The sequence below is a fragment of the Anser anser genome, assembly GCF_964211835.1.
Source record: "Anser anser genome assembly, chromosome: 1".
NCBI lineage: Eukaryota > Metazoa > Chordata > Aves > Anseriformes > Anatidae > Anser > Anser anser.
The window spans coordinates 9737864-9755518 of record NC_139720.1 but is presented as its reverse complement, the minus strand read 5'-3'; the positions used below and the strand labels follow the sequence as shown (position 1 = coordinate 9755518).

General features: G+C 35.7%; 1 protein-coding gene across 4 annotated transcripts in view; it reads right to left on the bottom strand.

Moving 5' to 3' along the window:
• SEMA3E (semaphorin 3E) overlaps positions 1-17655 on the bottom strand; it is a 152250-nt gene that overhangs the window by 59884 nt on the left and 74711 nt on the right. For all 4 annotated transcript variants that reach the window (XM_083823010.1, XM_083823011.1, XM_083823012.1 and 1 more), the window contains 2 exons: positions 12221-12381; positions 4591-4650 (listed from right to left, as the gene is read on the bottom strand). In XM_083823010.1, the coding sequence (XP_083679136.1) occupies positions 4591-4650; positions 12221-12381 (221 nt within the window). The remainder of the gene's footprint in view (positions 1-4590; positions 4651-12220; positions 12382-17655) is intronic.

Sequence of the window (17655 nt, the reverse complement as noted above, 5' to 3'; positions counted from 1 at the left end):
CTAATTTATCCAACAAAAAATTAAGTATCGTATGGAAAAATTCTCCTTTGTTACATGCTTCTCCTTAAACTATCACTGAGAAGTTATGTTATGGTAATTGAGAAGTTTTTTTTTTTTTTTTTCCCAAAATGATGGTTGACTCTAAAATGAGGGCTTAAAACGAAATGATGGAGGGGAGAGAGAGTAATCAGCAGCCCTGTGAATGATGGACAGGGTTGATGAACAGAGGATATGTGGTGATGTGACAGGAATGACAGGAGCATGGAATCAACAACACTGGGTGTAAGCAGGGTCACTTCCAACAGTTGCATGTAAGCAGGGAAATACATACAGGGCACCAGCGTGGAGAAGTCTCTCAAACCCGCTCTAGGAATCTGACATGCTGAGGTGCCTCTCTTAAGTGCCAGTACACTAATGCACACAGTATGGGGAATAAACATGATGACTCAGAGATGTGGGTGCAGTTGCAGGATTATGATCTTGCTGGGGTCATGGAGATGTGGTGGGATGGCTCCCTGATGGAGTGTTGTAATGAAATGATGCAGGCTTTTTAGGAAGGGCAGGTTGGGAAGATGATGAGAAGGTGCTGTCCTTTATTTGTGAGAGCATTAAGCTCTGCCTGTGGATGGATGAGGAGCTGACTGAGTTTCATGGGTTAGGATTAAAGGGAAGAGAGGGATAGGTGACATTATACTGGATACTTGCTACAAGTCACCTGGAAATGTAGAATAAACACAAGGCCCTTGACAGACAGGTAGGAGCAGCCTCACATTCATAGGACCTGGTCCTTGTAGGGGACTTCATCCACACAAGGCAACTGGACACCAGGTTCTGCTTAAATTGTCTCTGCTTGTACATGGGCATCAGGGATGGGGCCATTCTCCTTCCATCGTCAACTATTCTGTGATTCTGCAAAAGAAATAGGTAGCCTACACAGGCAGGTAACACGCTGTGTAATTACATATGACTATAATAGAATCATAGAGTAGTTTGGGTTGGAAGGGTCCTTAAAGACCATCCAGTTCAAACCCCCCTGCCATGAGCAGGGACACCTCCCACTAGAGTAGGTTGCCAAAAGCCCCATCCAACCTGGCCTTGAACACTTCCAGGGACGGGGCAACAACTTTAACTGTTCTGGGCAACCTGTATATGCAAAGGACAAATGAACCTTGTTTAATATCACTCTTTGCATTTCTTAATTCTTAGATTTTTTTATTTTATTTTGTTTCCTTTTCATTTTTTTCTTTCCTACTTTTTTTTCTTTTTTTTTCTTTTTTTTTTTTTAAAAGGAAACCGATAATAATAATAATAATAATAATAATAATAACAACAACAATAATGTCTTCTTCCATGTGGCATCTACATGGTCTGTCACCTGACAATACTTTTTAGACCCACTGAAAAAAAATATTCTACTTAAATTCCTAGACAAACAGAGAAACAGTGAATTGAGATTAGTGGGATGTCATCAAGTACGTGAAAATCAGCACACAGAGATACCCACTTTGCTTGTATTTCATACATATTTACTAACTGGCAGTAGTGGAATGTTAAAACATAGTAGTTTTATGATGCTTTGTAGCTTTTTAAGTAGATGTTTTGCACTGATATTCTTCCTCATTCTCTCTCTCTTCCAAATATGACCTTCCTGACTTATTCCCTCTGTTCTGTCTCTGTGGTGATCTCTTTTTTCTCCATTTTTTATTATTATTTTTTTTATCCACATATCTTTGCAACTCTTGATCTTTGTCTCAAAAGCACTTTAGAGGAACAGAGATCTTAGGATTATATTTTTCTTTACATGAGCAAAAATTATACAATTTTTCTCCTGTGTGTCTTCACAGAAAAGCCTGAAAAATTCTGCGGAGAAGACACCAAATATAGAAAAAGTCATTCCAAATGGGTAGCCTTTATCAAAACAAATGAAAAAAAAAAGACAACTAGACACTGCTGTTGACCCCATTAATAATATCTTGTACATGTAACAAGGAAGAATCAGGCAGGAGATATTAAAATAAGTTGTCTTCCTACTATATTAAATTATTAAATATTGTGTTTATCTTTAGGAGGCTCTGTAGACATATTAATACATTTGTAGAATTTCATTCATCTGAAACTTCTTAGTGTGAAGGAGTTAGTCATCACAACATAATTTGATTTCTGTTTCTGTATGATTTCCAGTTCTGATAAAATAATTGAAAGGATCAAAAGCTCTCAGACCACAGGCCTACAGGTGTGTTTCCTGGCACACTGGATGAGAGCAGAACGATTTTATCCTTGGCTTGAACTGGATCAGAAAAGTGTGACCTGAGTTTAAGACGATGCAATTGTTAATACAAGACTTTTCCAAATGTCCTCTTTAGTCTGTTGCAAGCTTTCTAAAATTTTGTTTATGACTACAGTATTTGGTTTTACTGCTACAAGACGAACCGCTAAGATTTAAAGATTGTAAAAGCTTGTAAAAGTGGTTTGTTGTGTCATACAGAGAGAGCTAGCAGAGAACACTTGGAGTTCCTCAACACTGAGATGCTTATTACAACATTTTCAGACCTCCTTAATATCAGTTATGCAGTGAGCACCAGATCTTTTGTAAAGGAAAATAAAGATGGAAATAAACAAGAAAAAACTTTGAAAGACCACTGATGAGTTTTTTTGTTTGTTTGTTTGTTTGTTTGTTTTCTCAGAGACTTTATAGTGTGAAAAATAGAATTCAGAACTTAGAAAAGGCAAAGGGTTGATTTTAAGATATAACACCATTAGGACAATATTCATTTATGGCTACAAAAAATGAAGATGAGAAGGCAAGTAATTTTGTTTCTAATTTAGATTCTCTGCATGTTGAGCAATTTAGCTCACTGAATACTGAGCAGGTTAATGAAAATTACTAAGGATTCTCTGAAATTAATTAGCCTTACCCATTTACATTGTCCCACACATAATTAGGTCTTGCATGAGGACCAGAGTATCATTCACTATTTGTTGGTATTAAAATATTTCCAGCTTTCACAATTTTAACATTTTTTCCTGTTTTTTTAAGACACCAATTCTGTATTCTTGTGTTTATTTAAAAATTCTCTGATTTTCTTCTTAGAAAATGAGACAGCTGACATTCACAGAGAGAATGTGAGAAACATATGTAATGAATGATCATATTCATTACAGTGCACATTTGAAGACACACTAGCAGAATGAATTTTTAAAGGTTTCAAATTTTAGGGAATCCTTAGAGAGTCTGAGGGTGAAAACTTTACATTACATTGGAACAACCATACCTATTTATGCATTTATTTAACCCAAAGAATATTTTCAAAGTATCAGAAAATACATTGTATTGTGTAATGGTGAAGAAAAAATGACAGAGCTTTAATGTAATTGCAGCCTATGCTGAAAAGTAGTATTAAATAAAACTGAAACACCTTAGATTTTTGATTCATTTAATATGACCATGAAGTTCAGATAATATAGAATAACACCATATTCAACATGACACCTGAAATCCTCAAAGGTCCAAAAGCTTCCAGAAAAATGCAATGAACTTCTAATATACCTAAAAAAAAATCAGTTCTAAGCCATGTGAGTGCAAGGACTAAAGTATCAAGTAGAATAATTAATAATAATAATAATTATTATTATTATTATTTTATATTATCTTTTCCACTCTGATTCATCCATTCCCTTGATGTGGACGTTTCTCATGCTTGTACCTCAACCAGAATCTTTATTGCTTCCTAGGCTTCACAGTGAATATGTGGTGGTATCATCAAGGCTGCCTGATTGCTGTGTTTCGTGGGAAAACACTGCATGTGCCCTTCCTTGTTATGTGTTCTTATCACTGTTGCTGTAAAACTCTCATCATTTTCAAATCCTTTGCTAAAGTGTGAGCTCTCACAGCTGTGAGATTTATTAGGTGTTGTATTTGCTGTGTATTTATGAGGTGCAGATAATGAGCTTGGTACGCTGCAAAATTATAGAGAGCTCCCATCCAGAAGAACTTTCATCCTGTCATGCCAATGATATCAGCCACTGTATGTCAGTGAGCTTTCATGTCTTTTCCTGGGAAGTGATTAAAGTCAAAGCACTGAAACACAAGAACAGAACAGCTTCTAGGTTCGTTAAAATAAAATATTTATATTAGTATGCCAGAAAACCTACAGGGCAAAAGGATTTTGAATATATCTTATAATTACTAATAATTTAGCTGCTTTTTGAATGTTTCTAGAGAATTTGAATTTTAGAAATGAATTGGAATGTGAGAATGTTTAAACAGATAAGATATTCTATATGTATAAAAAGAAAGGGAAATAGAAATGGGAAAAGGAATTACTAAGGTACCTTCTTTGCTATCACCAGAGAAAGAATTAGGAGAAAGTTCAGATGATCAAGCGTTCATTGCCTGTTTATGAGCTGCTTTGAAAAGCAATTAAACTAATAATTTAGTGTATTCATAACGGTTACATATTTTTAAGCTGCAACACTTAGAATTATATCTATGCTTTGATCTATCTGAAATTTAGGGACGCTTGAATCCTTGTTTTGGGTCAGCAATGAGTATAATAAAAGTATATTTGATTTATAATAAATGATACTTACAGCATCTCTTCCTTTAATTATGCACTCTTCTGCCTGAAGAGGTGTACTAGGCCAGTGAATCTGAAGAAAAACAAACATAGGAAATCATTCAATTGGTAGTCTGATTGTATTAATACAGCTTTTCCACTGCTCTTCATGTGAGACTATTTTATTGCATGGTATAACATTTAATCAAGTTTCTGTTACATTTTGAACAGATTTCAAGCCAAATAATTTAGCTAAAATATCTATAAAAGTGTACAAGATGGTGACATACTTCTGTTGCAACATAACAGTTTTGCATAGGGTAACTCAGCAAAATTAATACTAGTAAACAGATTTAAAAGAAGTTAATGTATTGGACATTTTATACAAATTGAGTAGAAATGTCCCTGCTAAATTGTCAGTGACTTCCAACAATTTCCCTTAGAGTATTAATTTTGAACTACTGATTTCCTGCTTTAAGTGGCACTTAGGAAAGAAAATGGCTTACAGGGAAGTTAATGAGGGTCAGCAATCAACCTCATGGGAGTAGGATCAGCTCTTCATAGTCAATTACTGGAAGTGAAGCCAAATTATACAAGTAGGATCATTTTTCTGTTACCTACTATAAAAAAAATTAATTTTCATTCCAAATGCATGATTTATTTGGATGAAAACAATGTTAAACATTGACTGAGTAGACTGGAATGGTTACTTTATTTCTTAGTATTTTTTAAAGTGAAAACAAAATCATGTTCATTTCAGTGATAACAGGCTTGGCTGAAAACAAGTATGAAAAAATGGATGTCATCATTAAGATATTTTTGTCAACAGTCCAGTAATAAATTATTATTCTATCTGAAAAACATTTTAAAATTAAATCCATCTCCTGTTAGTTTTTTTTTTTTAATTATATTTACTTCATTTTCTTGAAATAATTTTAACCCCCTAAAAATCCAAGTATTTAGAATAAGTTATAAATCCTGGAGTCGTACTAAAAAAAGCTTGAAGTCATAGATTCATAGAACGGGTTGGGTTGGAAGGGACCTTCAATACCATCCAGTTCCAACCCCCCTGCTGTGGGCAGGGACACCTCCCACCAGACCAGGTTACACAAAGCCCCATTCAACCTGGCCTTGAACACTTTCAGGGATGAGGCAACAATTTTAACTGTTCTTGGTCAATGTGTTCAATAGTGAAGAATGTCTTCCTTATATCTACTCTAAATTTACTTTCTTTCAGTTTAAAACAATTCCTCTTGTCCTATCGCTACACTCCCTGACAAAGAGTCCTTCTCCAGCTTTTCTGTAGCCTACCTTAGGTACTGGAAGGCTACTATAAAGACTCCCTGGAGCCTTCTCTTCTCCAGGTTGAACAACCCCAACTTTTTCATCCTTTCTTCAAAGGAGAGGTGCTCCAGCCCTCCGATCATCCTCATTGCCCTCCTGTGATCTCGTTCCAATACGTTCATGTCCTTCTTGTGCTGGGGTTCCAGAGCTGAATTCAGTGCTCCAGGTGGGGTCTCACAGGACCAGAGCAGAAGGGGAGAATCACCTCCTTCAACCTGCTGGTCACACTGCTTTTGACGCAGCCCAGGATACAGTCAGCTTTCTGGACAGCAAGCACACATTGCCAGCTCATATTCAGTTTTTTGTTAGCCAACACCTCAAGTCCTCCACAGGGCTGCTCTCAATCCCCTTATCACCAGATCTAGAGGTCTTTATTTATAAATAAGGACAGGGATGAGACCATTTTATAACAAAAGATCAAATGTTATTCTTGTGAACTTCAACGGCTTGCATGTGCTTAGGTCTCATGGCCTGAATAAAACCACTTACGTTCAGACACCATTTAAATCTTGCAAGGAATCTAAAATTAATCAGAACTTTTGTTTTGGGTCAGATAGTCTCATAGTCACCTATATATGATCAGAAGTAACTCATGCTTAGGATCTGTATTGCTCTTAGGTACTCTGTGGAGGTACATGAACTCTGTTGAAGTCCTGTGAAGGCACTAATCCAGTCATCATTCCTGGTTTATTCAGCATAAAACTCAGAAGTCAAGATCATTTACTATTTCCTTTGCTCATTGGCAGAGGAGGGAGTAGGGAACAGCCTGTTCTTAACCCAAAGGCCTAGAAGTTAGAAGATGTGAGCTCTAGGATCTCCTGAGTCTAAAATTTTAAAGCCACAGCTTCAACCACAGGGACGTGCTCTGCTCTTACTGTTAGGCTAAAAATTTTTTTTTTTTTTTTTTTTAGCCCATAAACGATGCGTGGGGGTGTTAGGAATGCAGAAACTGAGAAACCACATCATGAATGAACAGTTGACTCTGTAACCTATTACCAAATATAATGTGTGTAGGTGATTGTTTTTGTACTTAGTCCAAGTGCTATTCAAAATATTTCATGTACACATTCTCCACTTAAGAAATAGTGATTAAAATACATAAACAGGATTAAGAGAGAGATTAAAAAAAAAAAAAAAAAAAAAGAGTTCAATGTTACCCCTTTATCTGGAAGGCTTAAAAGCAGATGCAGAATAAGCAGGAAGGACTTGGTCCTTAGCATACTGTGATGAGAAGTGGAGGATGCGTGCACAACCGTCTTGCAGAGTAGGAGGGATTTCCCTCCTGGGTGGATTGTTCTTATCAAAAGGTTAATGAGCAACAGTAGCTGTACTGTATCTACCACTGCTGCTGTGGATCTGCTTTTTAAAACTGACTCCTGTACAAATCCTCCAAGTGAAACCCTGTTTTTGTTGTTGTCTCAGACATATGTGTATTACCTATTAGGATACTTATCATAGCTAGTCATAGCAAAAGTGTCTGTCAGAAGGAGAAAGGCAGTCACCTATGTACCTTTTCCATCAGTTATGCAAAGTTGTGGGAATCTATCTTGTATTTTCATAGCCAGTTACCTACACCTAAGGCAAACTCATGTTAGTTGCCTGAAGTAATTTCTTACAAAGCTTATGAGTCTTAATCTAAACAAGCATTAAGATTTTGATCTCTTCAAGATTCTTTTATACTTAGACCTAGAGAGACTCTACACATCAGATTCATAGCATTCTTCAAAATTCAATTTTATGTGCATACTAAGTCTGATCATAGTGCTCAAAAATGTGTAAATGTAAAAAATGTAAAAAAAAAAAAATAGTGTTGAAAAACACTAAAAAAGTTGTTTTTGTTGTTGGTATTATTATTATTATCATTCCTTTTAATCATGAAATCTTCACAAGAATTTTTTAGCTTGGTTTACACAACTGATAAAAGCTGTTTGGTCTCTCTATGATCATTTGAAAAGAAATGGGTAGTAAATGGCCTAAGGTAATAATACTTTATCAAGGTGTACTTGCTGTACTTAAGTATATTTGTGCAATTAGTACATTTTCCCTTAACCAGATTAAATAAGATTTTTCTGGACTGCATGGATATCCAGATATTAATCAACTGTAGTGGTAGCCTTTAACCTGCCACATGTAATTTTTCCTTATGTTTATGCTTTAGGGTTATGAAAACTACCAGTTTCAACTTTGAATTGGTTCTTTGACAGGATTAAAATCTTTTGGCAAGCTGTCAATACATACTGTTGAGAAATTTTTCTCTGCATCTAGACTGGAATAACATCACAGTAACATACATTTCATGGTGCTACAAGCTTGACCTTTTTTTTTTGGACATAATTATTTAAGAGTTGTCACTACTGCAGATTACTGTGAAGTAAGTTTTTAAATTTCATGTTTAGTGATGTTTTCTCATCTTGCACCGCAATATTATTATCCTTGATACCTGACTGATATAATTCTTTGTTGAAAAGAATCCTTTGTTAAAAAGATAGGAAAAAGCTATACTTAAATATGCTCTTTGTAGGAAAAAAAAAATATAGGGAGTATAGTACAATAGAAATGATAGTTACTGAGCAAGTTCAGATAGGGAAAAAAACTTTAATTGCATCTGGAATCCTAATTAGAATCTCCAAACAGCTTCAATACTCAGTCACTAGTCTCAGAAAAAACAGGATGTCATGTTTAATGAAAAATAATTTCAAGAAATTATATTAGCTTCATAGTACTTCAGGCCAAAACGTACTACTGTGTGAGCTAGTCTGAACTGTGGTATATGACAGAGCAATTAAGCAACTCCAGTTCTTGTTCTGAGTCAATACATACTGCTTAACTAACACATAACTTTTGTTTAACTGAAATGCAAATTCTGCAAAAATAGCCTGTTATGTCTGGGAGATACTATGTGTATGTATCAACAAATACATACCCATCTTACCTCTTGCAAAGTAATTCCAGTGGATAATCAAACTTATGTGCTTCTTACTTCAATTTGCATATGTTTCTATATGATATTCAAAGAAAATGCAAGCAAGCGGGCTTGTGTTCAGCTAGCTCTAGAGCAGAAATACAGCTAGCTTCACCAGAGGTAAGAAACACAGGATATGTTGTCAGGGCTTTATTATGTATTACAACACCAACATAAAGTCTAACCTGGAGTTATCTCACAATGGACCAGAAACAGCACATTGAAACCTGCCTGCACAAGCCTCTACTTATGAAGGCTTTTCTTCATAGCAAGCCCTTCCTAAGCACTTTGAAGCAGAAACTGCACAGAATGAATATCTGAAAAGAGTTTTTGGACAAATAGGAAGTACAATTTAATTTCACTTCTACAGGAGAGGAAAAGAGGTTGTCCTCCTTGGTTGCTCTCAAACCAGTGGTTGTCCTCCTCTGTAAGCTGTCAGATCACTGAACTACCGGCATTGGTTCGAGTTTTCTGTCAACAAAGATGTGCTCTGGCAACAATTAAAATTAACTGTAATTTTTTTAAAAAATAAACTTGGCAACAGATATCAAATAAAATTCTCTATCAGTGTGTTAGCTCATTACAAGCCTTAAAGACTTTGGATCAAATCCCAAATATATGCAAAGTTTGATTCCAAAGGTGGTATGAAAGGAAATGAAATCTCTAGGGAAAGCAAAGGTCATATGAAGTGTACCTCTGAAGATTTGGCTTTACACATGGTTTCAAGTAGTTTTATTGCTTTAATTCTCTGTAAATACTTATATCCACATTTAATTTTGGCCTCTATCATTCTTGCCACTGATATTGTTAGGGCATTAATGTTAGAAACCAAAACAAATTATTAGCTTTGTTTCAAAAACTTATGGTAGGATGTACTAAACACTAAGAGAGAAAATCTCTGTGTACCATATGCAAGGGAAGATACAAAGAATAAAAATACAAAGTAGGCCAAGGAAATAGAATATGACCAGTGGAGAAGAGATACTCTGTGTTTGTCCAATATGAAAAAGAAGGTCTACACCATGTTTGTGAGCTCTCCCCAAATCTCCAGCTGATACAAGAATGACAGGAACAGTTTCCTTCCCTGAGAGATATTTTCCATTTTTTACGTATTTTTTCTTTACTGTATATTATAGGTGCTCAGAATAATGTGTGCCTATGATCTGTCTTTGAAAGTGCTGCTTCATGTTTGACAGATGTAAAGAATTGAACTTTAAGGAACAGTGTGGTTTATCAAATGAGGATTTATGGGATACATACCTCATATACATCACACGTTGAATTCATTAGAAATGCTGGATTACTTTGACAGCCAATAGGTCTCAAATCATAAGCATTTTATGTCCACTCAGCATTTTGTTGTTTTTCTTTGGGGGACTCCTGACATTCTTGCTAGAACTGACTACCTGAGGAATTACAGGGTCATTTTATGGCAGAAGGGATACATATCTGGCTGGGAGTGGGTTTTATGTTTGTTTTTAGAGAGCATACTCATCTTCCAAATTGTGGAAGATGGGATGGCAATGGATTAAAACACACAAGCTATTTGCTAGAACAAAAAAAAGAAGAAAAAAAAAAAAAGATCAATGAGATCTACCCCAAAGCTACCAAATTTCTGAAAGATCTCTTCTGCTTTTCTGCAGCTAGTGATTCATCCTGGTTACCAGAGAGAAAATAAAACCCAGAAACTTGTCTCCTTCTTCTTATACTTTCACTAGATTATAACTGGTATCTTAGATAAATTAAACTAAAGTCTTTAGTCTGAAAGAAAAGGTCAAAGGCTAATCAACACACACTTAAAGGCAGCTTAATACATAACTTTGATAATAATGAATTAACTGGTCTCTTGTTTCCAAGAACTTTCCCCAGCATATCTCAGTAATTAAGCGATCATATAACAGAAATGTCTCATTCCACACTTTTGCTGACAGTGCTGTGGGACAATCTAGTTTTCCTTAGCTATCACTGAATGAGATCTGCACTGAGTGAACACTGGGAAAAGAGAAAAGGATTGTGACGTTTGTATTCGAGGGAGATAAGTCCCAGTGAGGTCACGTTTCAAAACATGTTAGGTGAAGCTCCATTTATTCCAGTGTCTCATATTTTGCACATCATAAAAGCAGGCATGTAGGCAAGAAGCGCTTCCATTAATTTGTCATACTCTGAACGTAGGTCTCAAGACAGCGTACAGAGTAAATGGCTGATCTTCCATTTTAAAACAACAAAAAAGAGAATAACAAACTACCAGAGTGTGTCTAGATGGAACGATGGTGATTGGACAGAAGCATAAAATGTTCTATCCTGTCATCTTTCTTCATACAGATTTACTGCTGAATAGGGAATAAGAGAGGGGAAGAAAAGCTTATTTTATAGAAACAACTGCTTCATAAATGTCTTTATATCCCTGAGCTCTAATATTTTGTCACAGAATATTAATAAGTTTTGTCAAATGGAAAAGGAGTTAACTCATATCTGACTGTGGAGGAGCAAAGCTCAGTATATAATAGTGACCTCTGAGGAGTTAAAAAATTATTACATATATATATATATTTTAATGTAGATAAATACCCAAATGGCCTCCCTGAGTATCTCTGTTTCCCTGTATCTAAGATTGCCTTTCCCAAACTGTTTATAAAAAGGATAAAACATATCTATTCACAATAACAGAACATGCTAATTACCCTTAGAAATAAGGAAGTGGACCGGATGTTGGTGTGAGAACATGCTGTTCACTTACAAGAAGGGACAGAAACAAAAGAATCTGAAACATTGTGACTTAATTCCCCTTTCTCCTCCCACAGACCACAAAGTAGACTTCAAATGATACTTTCAGTCAGTACTTACAAGCACTGGTTTTGAGCAAGTGATGCATTTTCTAAGGAGGGGTAGAAATTATTGCAGGATTTATGTTGCTTTTGCATAGTTTATGTGTTCTCTTATAACTTATGTTTTTTGTTTGTTTGTTTGTTTGTTTTCCTGGTGCTGTAGAAAAATTCCATACTAATAACAGGGAGTGATTAAGCCTTAATTATATAGCAGAGATACAGAAATTAGGTATATACAATGTACTGTGCAATGCTCTAAATTTTAGTAAACATGCTGAAAAAAGTGAGACTGAAAAATAACTATGTGAACCCCAGATCTCTTCACCTAGAGGGGTCATTAAGAGTCATTTTCATTGGAAAAGAAATGATAGTTAGTGTATTTTTTTTACAGGTAAACATGGCATTAAAGATCATACACAAAATGTTAATATCTACAAGAACTCCATTATCTCATTTCCACTCATGCAAACTCTGATGTTTTGTGCTATACATTATCAAACCAAGTGATAAATATATATATCTGTTTACTCCACCTCTCGATAGTTGTCACTGACTCGGTCCAAACTGAGGGAATACAAGAGGTCTCTTCCTCCCACAAACAGTCGCTCTTGATACTCATCCAGCAGCATTATATGAAGGCCAAGATATCCAAATGGGCTATGAAAGACTGACGTCCTGTTTAAATCCCAGAGCTCTGAAATACAGAGTACACATGATAAATACCATACAGCTTAGATTCATGGCTTCATTTTCATATCCTCCTAGGGAACTAGACCAGAAGCTGTGGGACATTAAAATGCTAATCATATAATCTTTGAGTAAGAAAGAGACACAAAACACCTGGGAACAATTTTCAAAATGAGCCAGCTTTCCAGAAGACTTGTATGCGAATCTTTATATCATAATCTTTGTGCACGATATATCATGAGGTGGGAATTGGGGGAACAAGTTTTCTCTCAAATATTTTATAAAAAGGAAAAAAAAAAAAAAGAAAACACTGCTGAGGACATTAACTGAAATGTGGAAATAGGAATGAACTGGTGGAAATTGAAAAATTACTGGAAATTGTCTCCTTGCCCTTCCCTAGACATGTAAAACTGCAGGTTTTTATTGTATGCACAATGTTGTTCTGTTTCTGTGGTGTTGTTTTTTTGTTTGTTTGTTTGTTTTATTTGCGGGGTGGGGAGATGGTAAGGGTGAGGGTGGGGAATGGGGTATGGTAGAGGATGGAGAAGATGCTGTTGCTTGTTTTAAACCCAGCACTGTGTCCACTTACTTCATGGAAAGTGTTGGCACTAAATTCAATAACAGTATAAACTCTGTAAGATACATATTCATAATTTTCCAAGTGATTACTGATTTTGTCAAGAAATATGTTGACCAGTTAAGGGGATCTGGGGCTTAGTTGTGTATGATCCAGACTGAAGTCACTTCTACAGAGAAAGTAAAATTCGTCCTGTGTAATGTTGCAGAAACTTGGAATCAGGCCTCAGGAAGGAAGAAAGAGGCAAGCATTGGGGGTATTTCTGCACTCTCAAGCAGATGGTGCAGAGCACAGTTTGGCTCGCAGCATGTTGGAGAGGCTAAGAATCATTTTGTTGTTGGGGAGTCTCAAAAGAATTCATTACAGACCGTGCCCTAGGACTGTTTTAGAAACAGCAGAGCTGGGACTGAGGGAAAGCACTATATTCCTATATCTATATCATGGTGAATTGTTTCATTTTGAAGAAACAAAAGTCACTCTTGGTAAAAGTCACTAAGTTCCTTTTAGTTTTATCCTCACAGCTGTCTTTAAACGTAACTTTCCCAGTTGTTTAGATGTGTCCCAGCAGCTGATGATGGAAGAAGTGGGATTGTCCCAGGGGTAGGGGGGAAAAAAAAGTTAAAAATGGACCCTCATCTGGTCTTCTGTGAGAGGACTGGCCCCCTGTGTGAGGGAAAGTCCTTGAAGAGAAAGAAAGAGAAAGTTCACGTGTCAAAGAATGTTCTTGCATTGGTGTAACACTCTGGCATCCATATATGGAATACCATATATGCCAAACATATATTCTGTGGTTTTCAGAAACTGATTTGCATCTTTAAGCTAAGAATGGCAGCTTCATAATGGATCCAAATACAAAACTACCAAAATTTACTTCACTATTAAAAATGTGTCCCGAGTTCTCCGAGGAAAGGGTGTTCCAAACAAATGAGATCTAAGTTCTGTGTTTGAATTCAAATTTCTCTTACTTCAAAAAGATTTATCATGACTAATTTTCACAGAATCACAGAATCACGGAATCATCTAGGTTGGAAGAGACCTCCAAGATCATCTAGTCCAACCTCTGACCTAACACTAACAAGTCCTCCACTAAACCATATCACCATATCATATCACTAAGCTCTACATCTAAACATCTTTTAAAGACCTCCAGGGATGGTGACTCATCCGCTTCCCTGGGCAGCCTATTCCAATGCCTAACAACCCTTTCCGTAAAGAAGTTCTTCCTAATATCCAACCTAAACCTTCCCTGGTGCAACTTTAGCCCCCATTCCCCCTCGTCCTATCACCAGGCACGTGGGAGAATAGACCAATCCCCACCTTGCTACAGCCTTCTTTAAGGTACCTGTAGAGTGCGATAAGGTCACCCTGAGCCTCCTCTTCTCCAGGCTGAACAATCCCATCTCCCTCAGCCACTCCTTGTAAGACTTTTCTCCAGACCCCTCACCGGCTTTGTTGCCCTTCTCTGGACAACAATTCTTATTTCCATTCTTGTGTGAATAAAAACAAAATAGAATCCCAGTAGGGTTTACTCAGATTCTTGTCTTAGAATTTCTCATTCTCTCCCTCTTTTTGTTTTGCAATTTGTTACTCACCATTCAAAAGTTATCCACAATAACACATGTAAGAAATATTCCAGTTGAACAGAAAAAAAGGATTTTTCTGTCAAACCAATACACAGGGGAACTGGTATGAAATGTCAGATTAAATCTCTGGTTTAGTCTCAAGGAAAGACTCCTAATTTTCCTCAAAAGATACCTTACTTACATCTTAAATTATAGAAAAGAGAAAAAATAAATATTTTTACTTGAAATAAATTTAGCATTTAATAGCTATATTAATTTAACATGAAATTTGGCATTCTAATAAGAGATTTAGCATTCATTAAGGACATTTTCCAAGGCCAGCTTGGATTGGGCTTTGAGCAACCTGATCTAGTGGGAGGTGTGGCAGGTGGGAGGTCTATGGCAGGGAGATTGGAATTAGATGATAGTTAAGGACCCTTCCAACACAAACCATTCTATGATTCTATGAATTCAATACAACAAACACAACTTAATTTTATTTTAAATTAGTATTTATATTGTGTTTGTGGCATTGAAGGAGTTTAGTAATTAGATAAATATATTGCTATATTTGTTTACTAGATTCGATTCATGCCAACAGAGGCTTAAAGCAACTACTTTCTGAAAGCTGTTTCCTTAGATGAAAATATTTTTTTATCAAAGGAGTCATTCAACCTCACAAGTGATTTCTTTCCTGAGCCATCTTCAAAAATAATCTACTAAATAGTTGTGGAGAACTGTTTTAATATCTAGGCTTTCCATTACATTTTTCAACAGGAGAGGTTAAAACACTTTGCACGTGTGTTTTTGGATTGATTTAACAAATAGAAAAAGTAAGTCACAGAAAGGAGTATCATGATGAATAGAACAAGAGCCTTGTTTGTCGAAGCTTAATGCACTGACCATTTTTGGCAGTGATACACCTAGTGCAAGACTGAATAGCAATGTGGAAATGGTATTTTCAATGCAAGCTTCTCTTGCCGAGCAAATCCAGCAGATTTCTCTTTCAAAAGAAAATTGCCTTTTTTTTTTTTGTGATGAAATTAGAAATGGAATACAAGAAGAACTGGAAATATTTTTTTTGGTCCTAAATAAAATGACTTTTTATTAGTAAGAATATCAAACATCCAATTTATTTTATTTTCACATCAGTCTTGTGGAAAATGAATTGCATTTTAAAGTTCTAATTATATACAAGCCATGAAAGGATACTCTGGTAATTTCCCCTGATTTACTTTCATCTTGTCCTGAATGCAAATTTTTCATAGATAAGACAATATTTCTTTACATAAATCAGAGAAATCACTCGCTTGTTTTCAGTGAGAATACTAAGCACAATGAATTCCTCTACCTGATCATTTAAACTGTTAACTTACTCATGTAAGAGACAGTCCTGCCAAGTACACCTATAACTTTAATTGTCTTAAATAAACATTGACTATATTAAACACCTCTCAAGATCAAGCTTGTAAAAAGAAATATTTTTAGGACTGCCTCCACCAAATCTATACAGGCATATTTTTGCTGTAAGTTTAGAGATCAGCACAGAAGTAAATGTGACATCTGGAAGGGCTGCAAAACACCAAGCAGGGAGATCTGGGGAAAAATTTGGTTATAAAAATACAAATTTATTAGTATTATGCAGCTCCTTTGAAAGGTACTAGGTTTTGTGGGCATTGTAGGACAACTGAGATATTAGGACAGTGTAGGAAAATAGGTTACAGCACCTTCTGAATACCAAGAAAACGGGAGGGATATCCCAGGGAGTCTAAAATGGCACTAGATGCCTGTCACTTCTAAGCAACTGAATCTTGCTCATATATGGCTTCATGTAAATTACCAAGCTTATGCTTGCAAGGGTTGCCTTGTGACTATAGACTCCTCAAGGTGTCAAGAGTTGTGCTTCTGGCTATACCCACATCCTTAAATTGAACAACGCAGTTCCTAGCTCATACTTAAACTTGAACACAAGCCAAAAAGAGGTTGTTCTTCTAATTAATCCTAGGATTTAATATCTGCAATTATACTGAACACATCTAAAACACAAGATCAGGTGCAACTGTGATTTTCTTTGAAATTCTGGACAGAGAAAATATAGCAATGCCTAATATTTTAAAAAATATTCTATTGTCTTAATTGGTCACCTGAGAAATAGCAGACATGAGTTCAATTTCCTTGTCTAAATGCATCAAAACACAGATCTTCCTCTTTCCATAAAGAGGACTAATCACAAGCTATTAACTGCTAGATTGGTAGGGAGGGATGGATGCTTTCTCCATTTCCTGTTGAAGCAGTGCAACAAAATTTTCAGGTTCAGGCAGAGTGAACAAGCAAGAGCATGACACTAATTTAGTAGTTAAATTGCTTTTCTGGGAAAGATGTGCTGGCCCTAGTGCTCAAGATAGTCTGTGCATTTTATATTAAAGAGTTAGTGAATAAAGTACAGTAACTGTTCTAGCACATGGACAAGAAACTCTCAGCTTTTCTCACATGGGAATGGGTAAAGATTTCAGATGAGTAAAACCCTTTTGTTTGCTGTGTTTCTACAGATTTCTGTGAAAACAAAACAAAACAAAACACCTCTCTATAAAGGTTTTCTGTGAAAAAATAAAAAGCAAGATAAATAAAAAAAAAGAATAATTTTTGAGGGAGAGTGCATTGTTACTGCTCAAAACAAAGGACAAAAGAGAAAAGAGAAAAGACCATTCCTTTTCCTAACAGTTGATGAACAAGTTGCCTCAGTGTAACGATCCCCAAATTTGAGAAAATGATATTATTGATAGTGTAGTGTTTTACTATTTTAACTTAAAAGCTCTACACAATAAATAAAAACACACCATTACAATATGAATGATCTTTTACTTACTGCTTCAATATTTACATATTCATATTCACTATACTTAAAGTGAAGGCCTTAAAGCAAATCCGGGCTGCTAGATTATGTCTCATAAAAATACTACAACATCCATGTAGAACAAATTTAGTTTCTTCCTGCTTTAAATGCTGAGAATAAACCTTCAGGTTTGTTGTGTTTTGCCAGTGCTTGTTGGCAAATATTGAGACAGATTTTATTTACTGTACTTTTTCTTATAACAAATATAATTCAGTTAACTTATTCATACTTTATCCCTTTGACAAGAAG